This window comes from Chlorocebus sabaeus, chromosome 7 (assembly GCF_047675955.1).
Source record: "Chlorocebus sabaeus isolate Y175 chromosome 7, mChlSab1.0.hap1, whole genome shotgun sequence".
Classification (NCBI taxonomy): Eukaryota; Metazoa; Chordata; class Mammalia; order Primates; family Cercopithecidae; genus Chlorocebus; species Chlorocebus sabaeus.
Window position 1 is genome coordinate 135,062,321 of NC_132910.1, and position 22,190 is coordinate 135,084,510.

The window sequence follows — 22,190 nt, forward strand, 5'->3', positions numbered from 1 at the left end:
TGCCTAGGGATGAGTCACAGGTTTTCCACAGCCATCTTCATGAGGTCGTAAGTCAGGATATTTTATGTGTAATGAAAACAAAGCTAAGCAAGGGTGCCTGCCTCTATAAATGCCCAGGGAGTTTTCCTACCTGTATGGATTGCCCAGTTTCTAAAGAGCGGTGCATCTTTTTCCACATCCCACCCGTGCCTAGCCGCATGCATCCAGGGGATCTGAAAAATCTTCTTTTCCTGAAGAAAAAAAAAAAAAAAGGTAAAGAACAACCGCAGTCACGGGTTTTGACCCACCACTGCGAAAGGTTGTGAAGGTCTAGCCAGCAAGATTCCCCACCAAGCATCACTGAATGTGTTGACTGTTGACAAGAAAATCTACCGTAAACCAAACCCACTTCCCCCGTGGATCCCAAATCCTGATAGCCTACCCCAAGTGACAGGCAGTCCCATGAAGTCTTGCAGAGCAGGAATGTTTTCCAAGGTCAGAGGCGATGATTTGGGATATGCCAGTGTGTTCCATTATTTGTGCCTCTTTTCTGTTTTTTAATTTTCTTTTTGGAGACAGAGTCTCGCTCTGTTGCCCAGGCTGGAGTGCAATGGCACAATATTGGCTCACTACAACCTCCATCTCCCGGGTTCAAGAGATTCTCCCACCTCAGCCTCCTGAGTAGCTAGGATTACCGGCATGCGCCACTACACCTGGTCAGTTCTTGTATTTTTAGTAGAGACAGGGTTTCACCATGCTGGCCAGACTGGTCTCGAACTCCTGACCTCAAGTAATCTGCCCGCCTCAGGCTTCCAAACTGCAGGGATTACAGGTGTGAGCCACCACACCCAACCCTGTGCCTCTTTTTATAAAACCACAGAAAAATGGCCACCTACTGAAACTTCTAATGCTTATTCTTATAATTTATTCTCATCGTTTGGTAAATACTAACTCCAGCTATCTTAAGTAAATTAAAAATGAGACAACTTTCCAAAACCCTTGATGCTGCTACAGAGAAGTCGGGTATATCTGGGCCACTGTCACAGAAACTGAGTATCTCCATTTGCTTATGCATCCAACAGAAATAGAAAGTAATGTTGGAATCCCTGTGGGTCCACTGCCTGCAGGAAATAGCAAGAAGTGCAAACAAAGAGGTAGAGGTTATGAGATGACACATTTTCTGGAGAAACATCTCTCAATACAACCCTTATATCAGACTATCGCTACATCTCTCTCAATGTAACTGAGGTTTGTAATTCAAAACTGCCTCAAGCAACCCTGAAAAACAAATGATTGGAAACTGAAAACGCATGGTTTACTAAGAAAGCCGTCTTCTTAGTGAAGCTACAGATGAGGAACCTGGCCCAAGCAGCTCCTGTGGCGGTAGCGGCAGGTACTAAGGTCCCACTGGCACTGTGCATCTGCCTACATGTCCACATGGACCTCAGGTACTAAGGTCCCACTGGCACTGTGCATCTTCCTACATGTCCACATGGACCTCAGTTTTGTTTTCCTCCTACAGCCTCCTGAGCGAGGTATATGTTACGATTTCCATTTTATAGCTGAGGAAACTGAGAAGCAGATTTTAACTATTTGGTCAAGGAACTTGCAGGGTAATAAGGGTCTAAGTTCAAACCCCAGGTCATGCAACTCCATATACTATTACTTAATCACCCACTCATTATCTCCCAGCTTTTAGATTTGGAAGAGTTCCTGTCCTGTGACAGACCGGTTGAGACCTGGATTCTGTGGATTAAAGCCCAGGAGGCCGTACTCTTTTAAAGCTCTCAAGGCAGTTCTGGTAATTGCCAGGTATGCGGGTCCCCGCACCAGACGCTGAGGAAGGAGAGGAAATGTCAGTAGGGAGTTTCCACATCTTCGGTCTCACACAGTGACATGCAGAAAGGGTTCAGCTGTCCCCAAAGAGACTCAGCACCTCTCCACAGAACCAATCACAAAGCCAGAACTAAGACTATTTCAGAACATTGGAGAGTTTCCCAAAACCTGTTAAAAGGAAAATTCTACCATCTTCTAAAAAGTCAGTTATTAAAGGAGAACTGAAAGTGAGAGACTTTTTCAGAAATTCCTTGGTGTTCATTCTGTATCATCCACAGAGAGGGCTTCAGGTTAGCCAATTTCAAAAGGACAGTGATCAGAAAGGGGCTGAGTGACATCTGATGCTTTAATGTAGATGAAAATCGACAGCAAAATCACTTAATGCCGTTTATTGATGGTCACATGAAAATGAATACAAGTGAAAACTGATTTCAGTGAAAGAACTTTTCCTGAAGTGCACACCCAGAATCTAAAGCTTTATGCTTAAACACCAAGATTCTTAAGAATTTGCTGTTGCACTTTTTTCTAGATCAAAAGAGTTCTAGGGTGACACAATCTGAAATCTAACTTGCAAGACACAAAATTGATACCGATAAAGTAGATCTTTTTAAGCATCTGCACGCATGCATGCATACACATACACACACACACAACCAAACCTAGTCCCACAGAAACCACAAAAGTCTTGCAACTACAAAAGCACTGACCGAACCTAGCAATTACCCACTATAGATCCTCCTGAAATGTGTGACAGGCCTGAGTAGACTGGAAGAGTTCGGATGTCTGTCCCCTCGAAATCTTGCGCTAAAATGTGATCGCTAGTGTTGGAGGTGGGGCCTGGTGGGTGGTGTTTGGGTCATGGGGCAGGATCCCTCATGAATGGCTTGGTGTCGCTTTCATGGTAATGAGTAAGCTCTCGCTCCATTAGCTCCTGTGAGAGCTGATTATTCAAAAGAGCCTGGCGCCTGCACCTTTCTCTCCTCCTCCCTCTCTTGCCATGTAATGCCCTTTGTCTCCCATCCTGAGGCCTTATCAGAGGCAGATGCCAAGGTCATGCTTCTTGTACAGCCTAGAACCCTGACCCAAAGAAACCTCTTTTCTTTATAAATCACCCAGCCCCAGGTAGTCCTTTAGGGCAACACGAAACAGACTAACCCATAGACATGTCTCCAAAAACAGATACACAAATAACAAACGTTGGTGAGGATGTGGCGAAACTGGAATCCTCATACATCGCTGTGCGAATGCAAAATGGTGCAGCCAACTCTGGAGAAAAAGTTTGGCCATTCCTCAAGAAAGTGAAACACAGAATTACCTGATGACCCAGTAATTTTACACCTGGATATACACCCAAAGAATTCTAAGCCAACATTCAAACCAAAACTTATACACAAATGCTCATAGCAGCACTACTCACAAAAGCCAAAAGATAGAAACAACCCAAGTGTCCATCAGCTGACGAATGGGCAAACAAAATGTGGTATATCCATACAATGGAATATTATTCAGCCACAAAAAGGAATAGAGTATTGACACATTTGCTACCACGTGGATGAACCTTGAAAACATTACGCTGGGTGAAAGAAGCCAGACACAAAAGGCCAAATATTGAATGATTCCGTTTACATGAAATATCCAGAAAAGGCAAATCCATAGAGACAGAGAGGAGATTAGTGGTTGCCACAAGCTAGTGGGGAGGGAAATGGGAAGTGACTGCTTAATGGATATAGCATTTCCTGTTGGAGGGATAAAACGTTCTGTAACTGGACAGTGGTGATGACTGCATATTTTTTAAACTACATGTCACTTTTCACTAGTTTTTCACATTTCAGGAAAAAAAAGAAAAGACTAATAAACTTATCAGAAATATCTTTAAAATCGTATCACAGATTCTTTTTTTGAAGAAGACCATATGAAAAGGTAAGAGAAAGCAAGATTCATCTTAAAACTGAAAGAGATTCTGACCAGCAAACATTCTGGTCACAAGCTGTGTGTTCCATGGGACATGACGGTGTTGCCATGTGTGTGTAAACCCTATGACGTCAGTACGTGCTAGATGTCCCATCCCCGAGTGACCAGTCCTGCACATGTGGTGGTGGTACACGCTGTGCATGGATAGATGCCCCATGCCAGGGCCCACCATTTGTACATGTGTGCAGAACTCTGCCCATCTGAAGGAAGGCAGGAGAGATGAGCACTGCTTGACTTCAGAAAAGCATCTGAGATTATCTTGAGCAATGTAGAACAAAAATGTTCCTTGGCCCCACATGGAAACTACTTCTGTTATCTCCTCTGCCTCTTCTTCCCCCCAGCATTTGCAAGATGTTCCAATTACTGTGCTATTTTTGTTTGGACTCCTTACCTCAGTCAGAGACAGCCTGGTGTTTACACAAACACATCTACTTTCAAAGTGAAAAAAAAGGAAAGGTCTGATGATTCCCCTGCCTTAGTGCATGGATCCAGGAGGATCTCCCCCAGGAAATAAGAAATCAATAACCCCACCAGTGTTGGGGGTCACACGGAGCTGTGAGAGAAACTAGGACCCCGGATGTGGCTGCCTCCTTCCTTCCTCAAGGAATGGCCCAGGGAACCACAAGCAAGCACGTGGACAAACCCAAAACTAACCTGGTCTCAACAAGTCAATGGCAAGAAGGAAAAAACAGAGGTTACTGCCCACAGTCAGCAGAGACTTAGAGTCATAAACACGAAACACAGCCTGTGGACAGCCTTTGAATTCTGATTTGAACAAATCAACTGTAACAAGATTATTTGGGAATACTCAAGGCATTTTGAATATGAATGGAGCAGTGATGATATTAAACAGTATTAATTTTGTCCCATTAACAATGGTATATTGTGGATATATAAGAAAATGTCCTTATGTCTTACAATGTACACTGTCAGGGAGTTGCTTTAAAATACCACACAGATACACACAGATACACACACACACACACACACACCCCCCCACAAAGATAAGGCAAAATATTCATACATCTAGATGCAGGCATATGAAAATTTGCTATCCTATTCTTTTTTTTTTTTTTTTTTTTTTGGGTCATTGGGCTACTCAGATATGCTATGCACATTTGCAAATACCTATAACCAAAGGCAAATGGCCCAGCCAAGGCCTCATTCATAAGCTGGTTATAACGCACTTTTCCAAACTTCCTCGCTGTTCCTTCAGAGGAATCCAAGGGACCCATTCCATTCCCACCCTCCTTCAAACTTATTAAAAGTAGGCGCTATGGTTTGAATATCTGCCCCCTACGAAACTTATATTGACATTTAATCCCCCATGTGGCATGACTGAGAGGTGGGGCCTTTAAGAGGTGATTGAGTCACGAGGGCCCTGCCCTCATGAATGGATTAATCCATTCAGGGATTAATGGATTAATGAGCAGTCATGGGGGTAGGATTGTGGCTTTTTAAGGGGAAGAGAGACCTGTGTTAGCACACTCGTCCCCCGCACCAGGTGATATCCTGCACTGCCTCAGGACTCTGCAGAGGGTCCCCACCAGCAAGAAGGCCCTCAACCAGATGCAGCCCCTCAACCTTGGACTTCTCAGCCTCCATAACTGTAAGAAATAAATTCCTTTTCTTTACAAACTATCCAGAGTCAGGTATTCTGTTATAAGCAACAGGGAACAGACTAAGACAATAGGGCATGGAAACAAACGTAAGGCATTAATGAACCAACTCTTTCTCTCGTACTAAAAATGGAGTAGGTTGAACGGACTTTCTGAGAGCCATGTGACAACTGCCAACCCAGGGTCCATAAATCTGATTATCTTAACAGAACAAAAATACCACCAACGTTGCTCCCCTTCAAGACCACGACATTCATCTGCGTATTCCCAGAACAATTTTGACAGAGGGCCTCCCACTTACCAGGCACTAGGCCTGGCCCTGAGCATGCAGACACGATCAAGACGGCCAAGGCACCAGTGCATGGGGCTTCCAGCCCGGAGCACTTCACGGTCAACATGAACACATCCTGAGTGCCAACTGAAGCAGAAGTGAGTCCCACAGCCCCAGGGACAGGGTTTTCTAACAGTCACAACAGTCTGCAGTGGCAAAAGGTATCTTGGAATGATCTCAAACCACTCAAAATATAAACAAGGATTTCCAGGCAGAATGCTTGTGAATGGGAGGGAAGAACATTAGGCTCTCCGTTAAGTATTTATATGGACGGATGAATGCCAACAAGTGTAAGTTAGTGGAAACCTATAAAAAGATGCCCCGTGGGAGTGTAGGTATGGAGAGAAGAGATCCTGACCCCAGCCGAGGTCTGCAGTGACAGTGATGGCAGTACCCATGTGCACGAGCAGCACATGTGCCCACTCTGGCTAGGCCTCAGCAGGATGCAGCTTGACAGGGCCTCGGGGCCACAGTGCAGGCCTTGGCCTCTGCGCCAGGGCGGTGCTGAGAGGCGGCACGGGCCGGCAGCCACGGGCACGCTCTTCTTCATCAGCCTGGCTCACGTCCAGCTCTATCGGAGGAGCCCAGTGAGATGACAGAGGTGTCCTTTCCTTCCCTGCCTCGGGAAGAGAACTCTCGAGCCAAGAGTCAGATGAGCGACGCTCAGCAGGTAAGGGCTGCCTGAAAGGGGCCAAGTGTTCATTTGCACAAAGAGAAATCCATTTGCCTTCTGGTCCTGTATCAGAAAAACATGGGCAAAATAGATGGAAGAGAAGGCATCTCAACCGAGAGTCCCAGTAAGGAGGTGACCCTTAGAGGGTGCATCAATCTCCTAAGACTGTCGTGAAAAATTACACAAAATGGGTGGCTTACAGCAGCAGAAATATATTCCATCACAGTCCTGAAGGCCAGAAGTCCAAAATCAAGGTGTCTGCAGGGCTCACTCCTTTTATTTATTTTTTAATTTATTTCTGAGACGGAGTCTTGCTCTGTTGCCCAGGTTGGAGTGCAGTGGCGCAATCTCAGCTCACTGCAACCTCAACCGCCTGGGTTCAAGCGATTGTCTTGCCTCAGCCTCCCAAGTAGCTGGGATTATACGCACCCCCCACCACACCCAGCTAATTTTTGTGTTTGTAGAGATGGAGTTTCACCATGTTGGCCAGGCTGGTCTCAAACTCCTGACCTCAAGTGATCCGCCCACCTCAGCCTCCCAAAGTGCTGGGATTACAGGCATGAGCCACCGTGCCCAGCCAGGGCTCACTCCTTTCAAAGGCTCTAGGAAGATTCCTTCCTCGCCTCTTCCTGGAGTCCTTCAGCTGTGGTTGCCTATTTCCAGTCTCTGCCTCAGTCCTCACGCCCCTCTCCTTTGTGTGTGCCTTCTCCTCTTCCGTGTGTTATAAAGGCACTCCTCATTGCAGTTAGGGCCCACCCAGAAAATCCAGGATGATCTCATGTCAAGGTCTTTCACCATATCTGCAAAAACCCTTTTTCCAAATGAGGTGACATCCACAGGTTCTGGGGGTGAGGATGTGGACATATCTTCTCGGGGAGCCACAGTTCCATCCACTACCGCACCAAGAAGGGACTAATGGTTAGTCTAAACCAATTACAGAGGTCAACGTACCAGGCACCTGCGCAACACGATTGGTGTGAGACACTGTCTGTTCTCCACTGCATCAAGCCAACCAAAACTGGTGGAGGTATTTTTAAAAAAGGAAAAGCAGAAACAGACAACTTACTTCTCTTTAGAACACAGGACCATAGGCTTTCCTCTTCCACTCCACATCAAACAGTGATGCTACCTGTTCCTCAAGACAGAATCCTACCTAACCTCTCTGTGCCTCGGTTTCCTTGTCTGTAAAATGGAAAATATTAACTGTACCTACCCCATGGTGGCAGAAGGTGAGTTAATGCATGTACCTTGCTTAGAAGGGTGCCTGGCACACAGTAAGTGCTGAGTACTCGTCAGCTTTCATTCAGTGTCATTTGCTACCCTGGCTCTCCAGCTCCCCTTTACTCTGGTCCCCCCTTCCTTATACCTCCATGGCACCCCCGCTAACTGAGCTGACCAAGGAGCTCCTCCATTTCTTGTTTGTTTCTTTGGAAGAAGCTGATTACATATGTAAATCTAAAACACTATAGATAGAGCAACTCTAGAAAAATACATTGTTTGCGTTAAGACCTTGAGATATGTGACAGGTCACAGGGAATAAGCATATGGTTTCTTCATTTCTATTTACTTAGTGCCCCACCTTGTTTCAGAAAGGCTCAAACAGAGCTATTCAACACAGTAACATTAAATTCAAAATAAGGCTGGGCACTGTGGCTCATGCCTGTAATCCCAGCACTTTGGAAGGCCAAGGTGGGGCAGATCACTTGAGTCCTGGAGTTCCAGACCAGTCTGGGCAACATAGTGAAACCCCATCTCTACAAAAAAAAAAAAATACAAAAATTATCCAGGAGTGCACCTGTGGTCCCAGCTACTTGGGAGACAAAGGTGGGAGGACTGCTTGAGCCCGGAGGCAGAGGTTACAGTGAGCTGAGATCGTGCCACTGCACTCCAGCCTAGGTGACAGAGGGAGACCTTGTTTAAAGAAAAAAAAAAAATCAAAATAAGTGGATAAAAGGAAAAGGACAAAAAGAAATAAGATTTAAAAGATATCTGAAAAGACCCAATAAGGCCAGGAATGATATTAGTTAAAAAAAATTATACTGCAATATCCTGTTCCCTTGTTAGAAGCAAGCTACAAACTGCAATCTGGTTCTAAGCTGTTGACCCTGATACAGAGATAAAGCCTGGCCAGCTAAATTATTCATTGTGTCCTTAAGATTAAAAAAGAAAAGGGGAGGGAGTGGAGAAGAGGAAAAAGGCATTTACTCAGAAGTGTTCCTGGTAGGAGAGGAACTTCTCTCCTGGGCCTCCTTAAAGAAGGCATGATATATATTTAGTTGTTTTTCTAGATTATATAGTTCTAGAAGTTTTTCATTTTTACCTACATTATCTCTTTCTGATTCACCCCTAATAGCTAGGATCAATTAAATTAAGAGTTTTTAGGTTAGCAAAGTAAGGGAGGGTTTGTGCATGGAAGGGGCAGGTTGTAAATGATTGGCTGCTTTCTCAGGAAAGGTGGACACACAGACAGGGCTTCATTACAGAAGTAAAAAGAAAGCTTTTTCTTAAAGACAAAAACAAGCTTTCTTTAAACAGAGAACATTAAAAAGGAAATGCTCCATTCCTAATATAAAACCCTGGAGTTCCCATGTCCTCTAGTCCTAAAAGGCCAGGAGAAGCAAAAAAAAAAAAAAAAAAAGGAATTTGGAGAAGAAAGAGGGTAAGAATCCTCAAAGAACAACACAGCAAGGAGCTTTCCATAGGCAGTCAGCCAAGACATCAAAGGTGAGCAGACACTGGAGACTCCAGGCTGAGGCTATAGTCGGAGAGGATACAAATTCTTTTGCGACCGGGTTCAGTGGCTCATGCCTGTAATCCCCACACTTTGGGAGGCTGAGGTGGGAGGATCACTTCAGCCCAGGAGTTCAAGACCATCCTGGGCAACATGGTGAGACCTCAGCTCTACAAAAAAAAATACAAAAATTAGCCAGGTGTGGTGGCGTTTACCTGTAGTTCCAGCTACTCTGGAGGCTGAGGTGGGAGGATGACTCGAACCCAGGAGGTCGAGGCTGCAGTGAGTCGCGATCGCACCCCTGCACTCCAGCATGGGCAATATAGGGAGACCCTGTCTCTAAAAGAAAAAAAGCCTTTGAGATGATAACTTGATGTTTTGTGATCACTTTGCATTGGCTGTTTTTTGTCATGAATGAGTCTAAGATTTTGAATACAATTTTACTTTCGACAGTCTGCTTGGGCATGTTTCAGCCAGGACCTCTCTCACGCATACACCCACCCTGATCCACTCACCTTGTTAAGCCACTTGAGTCCTGGGATCGTGTTGGAGTTTATCTGCTCCTCCAGCCACGGGCGCATGCGCATCCTTTCCACCGGCATGGTGCCCTTGCGGGAGAGAAACACAGCGTCAGGCGTTGGCGCCGCTCAATGTGGTGTCTGCGCTGCCGAGTTCTACACCGGGCCTGACCCTTTCCTTCTCTCCTTTCCTGGGGGTGGGGACTGGGGAACTGGGGGGTTGGTGTACTCAGGGGCTGTGTCCTAGAGCCACCTGTGCAAGCCCAGCCCTCGTGCTGGCCAGGAGGCTATCTGGGGACACAGGATGGTCCAGGCCTGCCCTCCACTGGGAAGGTCCTATGGACATGGGAGACAAGGACCAGCACTCCTCTCTGGGACTTTGCCTAGAGGGGGGCTTTATCCCCACTACCCTGGCTGTATTTTGAGGCTTCAGTCGCTCGGAGGCCCCAACGCCTTTGGGGATTATCCTTCCAAGAGCCAGGGGTGGGCAGAGCAAAGCAGTTGTGGGAAAGCACTGACAGTCAAGCCATTCCTTTTGAGAATCTGGGTTATACAAACGCTTTCAACCCCCAATATTAACATTTAAAGCTCGAAACGAATCAGTTAATTTGGCTTTCCCAAAGTTTTCCACCAATTACCCGTCCCTCCCGACTTTACTTCCAGAGCCCCCGGCACCCTGCACAGGTATCTCCTTTGCTTTTGCTTTTACCCGAGTGCAACCTCTCACCCAAGTGTCTTTCTTCAATGCCAGCCTCCCCTCTGACCTGACATCACCCCCTTTTCCTTTAACTTACTTTCCCTTTGAAAATCATTTTCCTAGTCTGACCACCATTCCTCCGCCAGTCCACACAATGCCCCCCGCTGCTTCCAGATGCCTTTCTAAGATAGACTTCCCCTTGTCCATCGGAATAGATCCAGAGGGGAATCACCAACAAAGCACCTTCCACACTGTCCCCCACCCATCTTCACCCCGTCGATGCCTGCATTTACTTCTAATCTGGGGTCCAAAAGCGAAGACGGTTCCGGTGCAAGCCTCCATTCTACAGGACCTCATGGACAGTGTGACACTGTAATCCTCTCAATCCTGATGCGTCCCTTCCTTCTTTGGTTCATTTCCTCCAAAACTGAGCTCTGAAAATTCTCTTCATTGGCATATGGGCGGATGTCTCAATAGCTCTCCTTTCCAGCTTGCCACGAACTTCCTCTCTCCTCTATTCCCTGTGCCCTGAACATGCCAGAGTTACAAGCATCCTTCCATGACCCCCCCCCCGGCCTCACCCCGGGCCTGCAGGAGTCCACAGCCTTTTCCTTGTAGCCTCCCGCAGTCGGGCCCACTGAATGCTGCAGACACCTCCTGCTCCGTGCTCATCCCATGCCCTCTGCTCTTCATTCCCTGGCCTTGCAGGTCCGTATCCGCCCTCTAAGACCCAGCCTCCTCCTCCACAGGGGCTTCCGAGACCACTCCCGCCTAAAGCAGTCCCTCTGCCTCCAGCTCCTACCATACTCACTAATCCTACACTGCTCCTTTGAAAAATCAAACCTTGCTTTAGGGCAGTTGTTTTAAGTGAAGTCTTTCATCTTATCCCTTGCTTACCTGTACGCTTCTCAGCTGTGTATACTCCACTCTCTTTTCCTAACCAAATTTAAGTTCTACCTAGGAAGAGCATCACCTTTTTTTTTTTCTGGAGGCTGGGTCTCACTCTGTCACCCAGATGGGAGTGCAGTGGCAATGATCACGGCTCACTGCAGCCTCAACCTCCTGGGTTCAAGCGATTTTCCCACCTCAGCCTCCCGAGCAGCTGGGACCACAGGTGTGAGCCACCACGCCCAGCTACTTATTTTTAAATTTTTGTAGAGATGGGGTCTCAACTCCTGGGCTCAAGCAATTCTCCCACCTTGGCCTCCCAAAGTGCTGAGATTACAGACATGAGCTCCCATGCTCCGCCCTCTTCTACGTCTTTTACTAGTCCTACAAAGCCCAAATGTTGCCACAGGAAACACTCACTACAAGGCCCAGGCCAGCTCTGAAGATCGCGCTGACAGCCTAGGTGGGGTGCCGTCAGAGGCTGGCCTCATCCACTCATATGGAGGCTCCAGCCACCAATCTTTGAGACACAAACAGGAACCTTAGAGACGTTTCATAAGGACATGGAATGGCCGCAAGGAGTTGCAGATACTGCTGCCCTTGGTCTCATTCATTCATTTGTTCCATTCATTCATTTGTTCACCCACTCATTCAAAGATCATGTATTGAGAATGATGCTCCAGGAACGGGGAAAGATGACATTTCCTACCGTCTAGGAACTCCCGATCTACCAGGACACTGGAAAGAAGGGAGGCACCATGCTCCACGAAGACTCCTGGCTACCAGATGATAAAGTTTCAGAAAAGTCTGGGGAGTGCTGGGGAAAGCTGTGCACAGAGGAGTGCACTGGCGACCCCTCAGAGGCTTACCCTGCAAGAGCTCTGCCCGCCAGGGTGGTGACCACCAGCCCAGCCTGATCCTCCCTCTGGAAAAGACCTCAAGACACAGATTGGAGACCACTAAATCCAGAGCAGTCAAGAAAGTAGAGGCAAGAGCGAGGGAAGAGTAGTTACAGGATAGGGGTAGGTACAGTGGTCATGAGTAGAGAGCAACAGATGCCAGTTCTCCTGGCAGCCTGATGTGCAGAAGCAGTGTGTGTGGTCCCTGGCACTGCAGCTGAGCCTGAGGCTAGCAATATGGAAATATGAGCGGAGTGTGGAAGTGGCCCTGCTTCCAGCTAGTACTCAGAATAATATCATATTTCCTCCATTATCTTTCTCACAAATAACCTAGTTGGGCGGGGGGCGGGGGTGTTAGTCCCATCTGAAATAGTTCAAAAAACCATATGGTATGGTTCCTCTCAGGTGCCCCCACCAGCCCACGGTGGTTCCTGTTCTCATGTTAGTGATGGCTTTCAAAGTTCACACAGACAAGAATCTCTCTGAAAGACAATGAAGATCAGTTTGAAACGGAAACAGCAGTTGAAAAGTCAATTGTCAGGTAAAGAAAAGCACCAAGACAAAAAACCCAACTTTATGTCTTTAAAACTAAAGCCTGTATGTGAAGACACATTCGATCCACGCCGTTCGCAGATTCTGTATCTGTGAATTTGCCTACTCACTAAAACATCTCCGCAACCCCCAAATCAATACTTGGTGCGTTTGTGGTCACTCGCGGACGTGTGCTGAATTCAAGTCGTCTGACGCACGTGTTCCCAGCTGAAGCTGGACAAGGCCACACTCTGCCTTCCTGCTCTTGCTCTCCTATGGCAAACAAGTGTCCTTTTCACAGGCTACGGAGTGCGACATTTTTGCATCTTTGTGCTTTTTGTTGGTGACTTTGTTGTTTTAAATGGCCCCCAGGCATTGTGCTGAATTGCCCTCCCAGGTTCCTAAGAACCAGAAGGCTATGATGTGCCTTACAGGGAAAATACATATATTAGATAAGCTTTGCTCAGGCATGCATTATAGTGCTGTGAGTTCAGTGCTAATCAATCAACCGTAAATATTACAGAGGGTATCATCAAACAGAAACACGTAAGACAAGGTTATATACAATGATCAGCTGACAAAATATTATGACCAGTAGCTCGCAGGAACCTGATGTCCTCATAAGAAGAGGGAAGTGTGGACACGGACACACAGAAGAATGCCGCGTGAAGACACAGACACAGGGAGGATGGGCACATGAAGCCAAAGGCAGAGACTGCAGTGAGGCTGCTGCAGCCCGCCATGCCCAGAAGCTGGAACGGGAAAGGATGGATTCTCCTGAGAGCCGTGAGGCAGAGCAGGGTCCTACTGATGCCTCGATCTGAGACTTCCGGCCTCCAGAAGTGTGATGGAATACATTTCTGTTGTGTGAAAACCATCTGTTATGGCAGCCCTGAGCAACTAACACAGAAGGGAGAGCTGCAAAGGCCCCGAGGCAAGGTAGCCCCTGTGGATGGCAATCAGTGACAGGGAAGGCCCAGAGACCCAGCTCACCCAGAAGACCATGCCTAGGATTATGGTCATGACCATGACCTAAGACTGAAGAGGAAACCGAAGGATTTTAGCAAAAGAATGATAGGGGCAGTTTGGCCAATAGTAAAGGGAAGAGCTGACTGTCAAATCCAGACCAGCGCTTCACCAACTTGAATGCACACAGGAATCCCAAGTCAGTGGATTCCAGGCAACCCCTGTGGTCTGCATCTCTGACAAGCCCCTAGGTCCTTGGGTCACACTCTGAAAGCAAAGCTCTAGAGTCCCCTTATTTTCCATGCTTAATGGCCTGGATCTCCCATGCTCCTGTCGTGTGGTCATTTTGGCTATTCTGATAGACTCCTCCGCTGGTCGGCATGCCGGGCTTGTCACCCACCGGCTGGGTCCACTCTTCACTTACGCAGTGTGCCTGTCTAGTAAGGATGCAGCTCCGCCAAACCTCAAGCTTATTGGAAAAGTCCATAATCTTAAATCAGGACTGTTATTAATTATAAGTAACTTTTAGAAAAGGCAAAAAATCAAACAAGTATTTTATCAGAGTAAAAAAAAAAAAAACAAACTTAAAAAGGTCTATACTCAGTTCAGGTTTTGTTTGTGTTTGTTTGTTTGTTTGTAGGTAGGACATCTCCAATGAGACGTAATGAAAAGCTCACCCAGTCACATGGAGGCCCTTCTCCTTTGTGACTTAATTTTTTTCTCCCCTGACTCATCTCCCACCCTAGGAAGGTAGTGCATTACCAGTGCGCTTGGCATGCGAGAGGGTATAAAGGTTGCCATTTGGCACAGGTTTCTCTAGACTAGCAGAGGGTGGGCATACATCTTTACTTCTGTGAAGAACAGCAAAGGCAGAATCTACCTCAAGCCTAGCACCAGAAACGGATCATTTAGTTGGACACTAAAAATAGATTCATTATGCTTCCAGAGATTAAAAGACTGAGATGACAGGCACAGAGGGTCAGGGGACTGAGGACTGGAAAGCAAGATGCTTACTCGGTATGTATCATCCAGCTTCCATCACTGAAAGTCAGAGTGACGTGCTGGTCTTTCTGTAAGGCAAGCCTCCCACAGGCACTAACCGCCAGGCCATGAGAACCTCGAACAGAGTTAGAGCAGGCGGGTAGCTCAGTGGAGATGACACAGAGTGGCTATGTTTGTCTAAGAACAAAATGCACAGAAGCCAGGACAGTTGTGCCACGGCCCTGACTCTGCCATTGCTGGTGTGTGTCCTTGGGCTAATCACTCCATCTTTCTGTCCACACTTTGATCTCTAGAAAAATGGGACGTTTTAAACAGATGATTCCTGGGGTTATCCATGATACGATGAATCATAATTTGATTTTTTTTTTTTGTAAGTTTCTCTTCTTGTACATCAGGTTGTCTTTAGAAGTAAAATGCTAAAATTTTATGGTCCTACAAACCTAATATACGAGCAATCTGTACTTCAAAGTAGGTAAAAGAGTTGAAGCATCTACCCTGGAGCTTGATGAAAGGCAATCTGTACAATCACCTTTGAGATTTGAGGTTGGGACTGGTTTCAAAACCGTGGCATCTGGCCATAAGTCAATTCAGCCCACAGTGGGTACTGAGAATATCACTGGTGCCAAGCCTGCTATACGAGGCATGCAAGCTATTCGCTGTGATTCGTAAGTCGCAACTGATCCTCCATGAAGTTGACAGTACTGTGGCCATGATTAGTGCTATTAACAATGAAGTTGAATTTTCACCCAAATAACTGAATTTTGGTTCTTGGAATAGTAAGAGCAACGGTGACCACTTATAGAGCACTTAACTATGTGCTAGGCACTAAAACTAGGGTTTTCTTGCTAGGTGTGGTGGGATACTCCTGTCGTTTCAGCTACTTGGGAGTCTGAGGTGGGACAGTCACTTGAACCCAGGAGTTCGAGGCTGTAGTGAGCCATGATCACACCACCGCATTCCAGCCTGGGTGGCAGAAAGAACCCCTTTCTAAAAATAAAAAATAAAAAACCTAGGGTTTTCTACAAGTTTTGTCATTTAACCCTTACAACCCTAGGACGTAGGGACTTTATTATCCTTTCCCACCTGCTAGTAAGTGGAGAGCCAAGACTCTCATTTAAATTCAGGCCTGTCTAACATGAAAAGCCCAGGCTCATCCACTCTAACCTCTGCCTTCATCTTACTTTAGAAAGCACTGAGTTATGATGACCTCTTAATTGTTCTACTTACTGAGACTTTCAAACTCTTCTCTGCCTTGCATACCACTGACAGTCATCTTCCTAAAACACCATTTAATCATGTTCATTCTCTGTTCCAGAGACTTCTAAATGTGCCTGCTGGACTTAAGGTAATAAATTCCTTAGCTGAGACGGGGGTGGTGCTTCTGGTAATGGTGCAATAGGTAATTCAGACCTGACTCCCAGGCTGAATAACTAAGAAACATGGACAAAATATATTTTTAAAATCCATTTACATGCATCAGAGAGCTAACAAGGTAGTTAAAAATTAGGGGGGCAAAATCTGGGAGAAAAAGAAACCCAGGAAGGTGAACCTGACATTCAGGGCTGCTGTAATCCTAGCGCAGGGACAGCTGCTCATTTCTGAAGAGGAGGCTGTGGGGCTTTGAAACTGAGCAGAGCGTTTGACACACTCAGGTGACTAAGGAGACAAAAATCGAAGACAGGACCCAGCTAGGAAAAGGGGTTCCTGGAAACACCCCCACAAGCTTTGTAAGTAATACAACTAAGTAGAAATAAACTAATATCAAAGGCTGAAACCCAGTTTTGAATCATCTCAATCCCTGATCAAATGAAAATGACCAAAAGTAAATATAAATCAAATCTTGAGGAACATAATATTATCCTAGGATTCATATTATCTCTGGAGCTTTTCTTTTTCTTTTTTTTTCTTTCTTTTTTTTTTTTTTTTTTTGAGACAGAGTCTTGCTCTGTCGCCAGGCTGGAGTACAGTGGCTCGATCTCAGCTCACTGAAACCTCTGCCTCCCAGGTTCAAGCTATTCTCCTGCCTCAGCCTCCAGAGTAGCTGGGACTACAGGTGCCCACCACCACGCCCGGCTAATTTTTGTATTTTTAGTAGAGACAGGGTTTCATCATGTTGGCCAGGATGATCTCAATCTCTTGACCTCGTGATCTGCCCACTTTGGCCTCCCAAAGTGCTGGGATTACAGGCGTGAGCCACCGTGCCCGGCCATGGAACGCCTTTTCTTGGTACCCAGTCACCCAGTGGATCAGCAAAAATTCATTAAACACACATTGTCACAAGGAACTGTGCTGAGTGCTGTGGGGGATTCAAAGATGGGTGAGATATGATTACTACCCTCAAGGAACAAATAAGTTAACTAAGGATATGAGAGATAAATCACATAAAGCTAACTAATAATCCTATAATTATAATAATAAAAGACTATGCAATAAAGATCAGAAGGTAGTGTATTATTAATTGCCAACTAAGTTAGCTAGTTCATAAGGAATACATAAATCATTGTTAAATGGGCTTGTAAGAGAAAGCTTTATGGTAAGGGAAAGCTTTATGGCAAAGGAAGACCTTAATGGATGGGGAGGTGCTGTCTAGGCAGGGAGAAGGTGGCAGGCAAGCCAGGGGAGGTAAAAGGTTGGTATCGGCGGCCAAAGCAGGACTGAAAATGTGTTTGCTGATGTGAGCAGAGCAACTGTCTTATGAACCAACATGGGTGTCTTCTATATAAGAGTCACTGGTGTGTGAGAAGCAAGCGCTGGGTATTTCACATCAATCATCTTTAACTCTCATAACAGTTCTAACCAGTTAAATACTAGTATCCCCATTTTATTTTTTCATTTTATTTTTGACACAGGGTCTCACTCTGTCACCCACACGAGAGTGTAGTGGTGCAATCCTGGCTCGCTGCAGTCTTGACTTCCTGGGCTCAAGAGATCCTCTCACCTCAGTCTCTCAAGTACCCAGGACTACAGGTGCATGCACCATGCCCAGCTAATTTTTTGTTTTTGTGTTTTGAGACGGAGTCTCGCTCTGTCACCCAGGCTAGCGTATAGTGGTGGATTCTCGGCTCACTGCAACCTCTGCCTCTCAGGTTCAAGCAATTCTCCTGCCTCAGCCTCCTGAGTAGCTGAGATTACAGGCATGCGCCACCACGTCCAGCTAATGTTTTTGTATTTTTAGTCAAGACGGGTTTTCACCATGTTGGTGAGGCTGGTTTTGAACTCCTGACCTGATGATCCACCTGCCTTGGCCTCCCAAAGTCCTGGGATTAAAGGTGTGAGCCACTGTGCCTGGCCTAATTTTTAAAATATTTTTGTAGAAACAGGGGTTTCACTACCTATGTTGCCTGAGGTGGTTCGAACTCCTGGCCTCAAGCGATCCTCCTACTTCAACCTCCCAAAGTGCTAAGGTTAAAGGCATAAGCCACCGTGCCCAGCCTATTATCCTCATTTTAGAGATGAGGAAAAGCATAACCAAAAAGGCAGCCCCCACATAAAAGAAGAAGTAAGAAAGAAAAGAAAATGTCCAAGACACCCACGCCTCTAGATTAGGAGCCAGGATTTGAACCTCAGGAGGGTCTCGGATGCCCAGCTAGAGTCTGAGCTTGTTTACGCAGGCTGCTAACAGCTTCTGACTGCATGACTTGGGAAAAACCATGCTTCAGTTTCATGAGCCATCCAGCACTCTATACAGAGCCAAATGGAGGGAAGGAGGGGAGCTAGAAACTACTGCTCCAGGTCAGGACAATGGCTATGGCAATGTACAAAAAAAAAAGAAAAAAAAACACATGATGACGCGCGTATAGGAATCTAACAGCAGTGTTTAGTAGTAATTTTTCCTGGGCACACAACAGTCTTTTCCCAAATGCAAGTTCCTCTTGCAAGTTCCTCACAATGACTTCTGTGTGCTTCTTCAGCAAAAGTAAGAATGTCCATGAAAGTTATGTAAATTGAGAGAAAGCTGGAGTTAGAAATTGAACATCATTATCGTCATCCCCATCATTAATACCATTCCAGCTCTTACTAGGAGCCTGACCCTCAGCCCAAATGCCTTTCATGCACTATTTCATTTAATCTTCCAACAAGCTACATAAGGCAGAGTAGCTACTCTCCATTCTACAGATGAGGAAATGAAGCTACTTACAAAGCTCCACTTACAGCCATTAAGTGGTAAAGCAAACATTCAAATCTAGATCCATCTGACTTCAAAGAATATGCCACAAACCTCTAGACCAGTGCTTTGCAAGTCTCTGTTAACAACCCATCAGAGGGTCATGGGATCGTTTATTGCATTAAGATCAGCACTTTTAATTTAATTTTAATCTACAATATGATAGAATGGAAAATGAGGGGGCACCCCAAACAAAGTGAAGTAAGCATTGTTCTACGAAACGTTTCTTCCATTTAATGTCACATCACATTATATTATACTGGTCCTGGGGTCAAAGGGGTATAAAAACATTGAAGTAGGCTAGACTGCCTCCCGAGGGTGTGCGTGCAGGTGTGTGTAAGCACGTGGATGGCGCAGACAGGGAGGGCACCCTGTGGGAAATAGAATGCAGGAAAACAGGGTATGTGAAAACAAGGAGAAGCAGACCCTAAGAGCTGTACTGAGCGCTAAGAGGTAGAAATAAAACAGACGAGAACTTCATGGCATGAAAAGAGCATGTTCAGAGCAAAGATAATAGGACCTGTATATTAGAGAGGTGGCCTGAGACCTTCCTATGTGGCCATGCTTAATCCTGCTCTGCCTGTGACTTTCAAATCACTCTCCAGACTCTGATGGGACCCTGAAGGCTGAAGTCAGCCATTGCCAGTCCTGAAATTAGAAAGATGTTTAACGTTTGGATGGAGGGCCAGATACGGAAAAAAGGATGCCTCTCAGTATACATATGATCTGCACCAACGCAAAACTGATTTTTATAAGTTTTGTTGAACTTTATAAAGTCATAGATTCATTTAAGAATGGAGTCTCCAGCCAGTCTTCGTCAGAAGGTTTTAAGCAATTCAACCACGAATTCTCCTACTCTGTAGATTTCTCAGGATGAATGATGGAGTAGGACTGCTCTCCAAATACATCATAACCCACCTTTATTCTTTTCTGTTCTGGTCATACCACTAGCCCAAAACTGTCTTGCAACGCTATCACCTTAAAACTTAAAAAAAAAAAAAAAAAAAGGCGGCAGGGGCCAGGGGGAAATAAGTCCCTGGCCCCACTCTAATGAAATAAGAACCGGGATTTTTTTTATTATCCTAGAGTAATTTCGATAAGCAATTCACTGTTATTTAGTATCCATTAACCCAATGGACTTCCAGATTCCAGATGTTTAATAAACATCTCCAGCTGAGTCATGGGAAAACAGGAGGCCAGTGGTGAATAGATTTCATCATTAACGAAACATAAATGTATATGAAATTAAAAGTCTAAAATGCTTTTAAATACCACAAAACTAGTTTTCCAGGCTGAAAATCATGCAGATCATAGTTTTACATACTTGCCATTCTATGCACAATTTTCCTATTAGGTGCGTTTTCTATGTCATTTTGGAAGCTATTCCCATAGCTGCTTTCTAAAATTTACCTTGTCTCTGACCACAAACTCCTCTGGTACCTGAAACGTGGGCTGCATCACAACCACAACCGAGCAAACTGACTTGGGGCCCCTATGTGTGTGTGCACAACAGTCACCTGCCTATCACTGGCTCTTGGTTCTGCAGACGACCCAGTGGTCACTCTAGAAAACAGTTCTCAATGCAGACTAACAAGAACAGCAGATCTTCATCCAGAGATCAAGCCTTGAAAACACATGCAATGTGTTACGTTCACCCAGATGTGTGCTTTTCTGAGAAAGGCCCCCACAAACTCTCAAAAGGCAGTTCCCTAGGCAGATATAAGAAACACAGTGCAAGAACAGGAATGGGAAAGCAGCTAGACCTCTCTGCTGACACTCTCTTGACTTTCCCTGGCTCAGCAGCCACTTCCCTGGCCCTCCCACCCATTGCCATGGCAGCCACCAAGGGGTGCAGTCTCCATCCATCGGACCATCCCTGTTACCCATGGCCTCCTTCCATGCTCGCACTGCAGCCTGTTCAGGGGCTGCTCCACTCTGCCCGAGCTGCTGCAGCGTCCCTGTCCTGGCCACCTTCCCTTCAGTCCACTTCCGCATTCCACACAGTGGAGGCCTGTACTTACTCAGACTACGTAGGCCTATATATTAACATGGGCAGCAACATTAACACGGGATTCCAGCTACAGAGGCCTCCTGCCCTGCTCCCTAGAATGCCCACGCCCCGGCCCTTCTGCTTCCCACACAGTGGCCTGACCACTTTGCCACCACAGACGGGCCTCACGCCTCCGTCTTGTTTGCTCACACTGCAAACATTTGTGATAGGCTGGAGAACCTTAAAACAGATGGACGGTTGATCGCCTCATCTGAGCTCTCAGAGTCTCTGCAGATCTTTCCGCTTTCCTCTCCTCAGGTGCTGTTCCCGCTTTCCACAGGTGCAATTTCAGATCCCTCCCTGCCGCCAGCTTCACAGAGAAAAGAGATCTGCGAGGCTCTCCTTTCTGAATGTCTGCCTCCCCTCCCTCTTCACACGCATCTGGGTGTGACCTTTTCCCTTTCTTAGACTATAACGCGTGGGAGAGCCACTCTGCAAGAGAAGATGCGGGATGTGTGAGGAGAGATACTGAGAGTGGTTTGGGGACTACTGAGTTGGAGATCTTTGGGATTCCCAAAAAGAGGTGGTGGCTGCGCTATTAGCTGTGTGAGGCTGGAGCTCAGGAGAAAGGCCCAGCCTGGAAACGTCCAGCCATACCTTGAAAGATTGTTCAAACGTCATCTTTTCCACATCGCCTGGCCTGGCCAACACAAGACACATATATGCCCCTTTCCCTTGAAGTCAGAAAACTCACTGCCTCTAACAGTGAGTTAGCACGCATCTCACACTGCCCTAAAGTCACCGGTTCATTGTTATGTGCTTTAATCCACTGAGACCAACGCTCCTTAGGCCTAAACAGGCCTTGTACTCTGCACCCAGCAAACACCCAATGAGTGTAGACCAGCACTATCCAGTAGACGTTTTGCAACAATTGACTTGTTATGTATCAGGGCGGTCAACAAGGTGGCTCCTGAATACCTGAAATGTGGCTAGAATGAATGAGGAAAGCTTTGTCATCAAAGATGGAAACATAGTTTCCAGGCCAGTTCCAATCTTTCCAAATCATAGTGAGTGGTCAGGTGTCCGGTGGAAAGAAAATACCTGCTGGTGACACCCCCGTAGAGCTCCTGACATTGAAACTGCTTTGTTTTGAGAAAAGCTTAGTTTTAAAAAGCCTGATGCACACGCTGCAAACTTCATCACCTTTGGAACACAACCTGTTGGTAAGCAAGGGAGCTTCTGTGTGAGTAACTGCCTGATCCAGGTCTAGACCTGCAAACCCTTGGAAATGATACCAGCTGGCCAGAAGGGAGTGTCCCACTTGCCAGGATATTGTCAATATCCTCCACCATGAGGGTATTAGCAATAGCTAAGACGTATTAAGCACTTAACAG

General features: G+C 46.1%; 1 protein-coding gene and 1 non-coding gene across 6 annotated transcripts in view; one reads left to right on the forward strand and one right to left on the reverse strand.

Annotated features, from left to right (window-relative positions):
- Window positions 1-22,190, reverse strand: part of IRF2 (interferon regulatory factor 2) — an 86,555-nt gene that overhangs the window by 31,128 nt on the left and 33,237 nt on the right. For all 5 annotated transcript variants that reach the window (XM_037994139.2, XM_073017760.1, XM_008000386.3 and 2 more), the window contains 2 exons: window positions 9,656-9,748; window positions 131-230 (listed from right to left, as the gene is read on the reverse strand). In XM_037994139.2, the coding sequence (XP_037850067.1) occupies window positions 131-230; window positions 9,656-9,742 (187 nt within the window). In that variant the 5' untranslated portion in view covers window positions 9,743-9,748. The remainder of the gene's footprint in view (window positions 1-130; window positions 231-9,655; window positions 9,749-22,190) is intronic.
- LOC119624032 (small nucleolar RNA SNORD79) lies at window positions 12,580-12,663 on the forward strand. Its single transcript, XR_005240121.1, has one exon. It is a non-coding gene; the product is annotated as a small nucleolar RNA SNORD79 (small nucleolar RNA).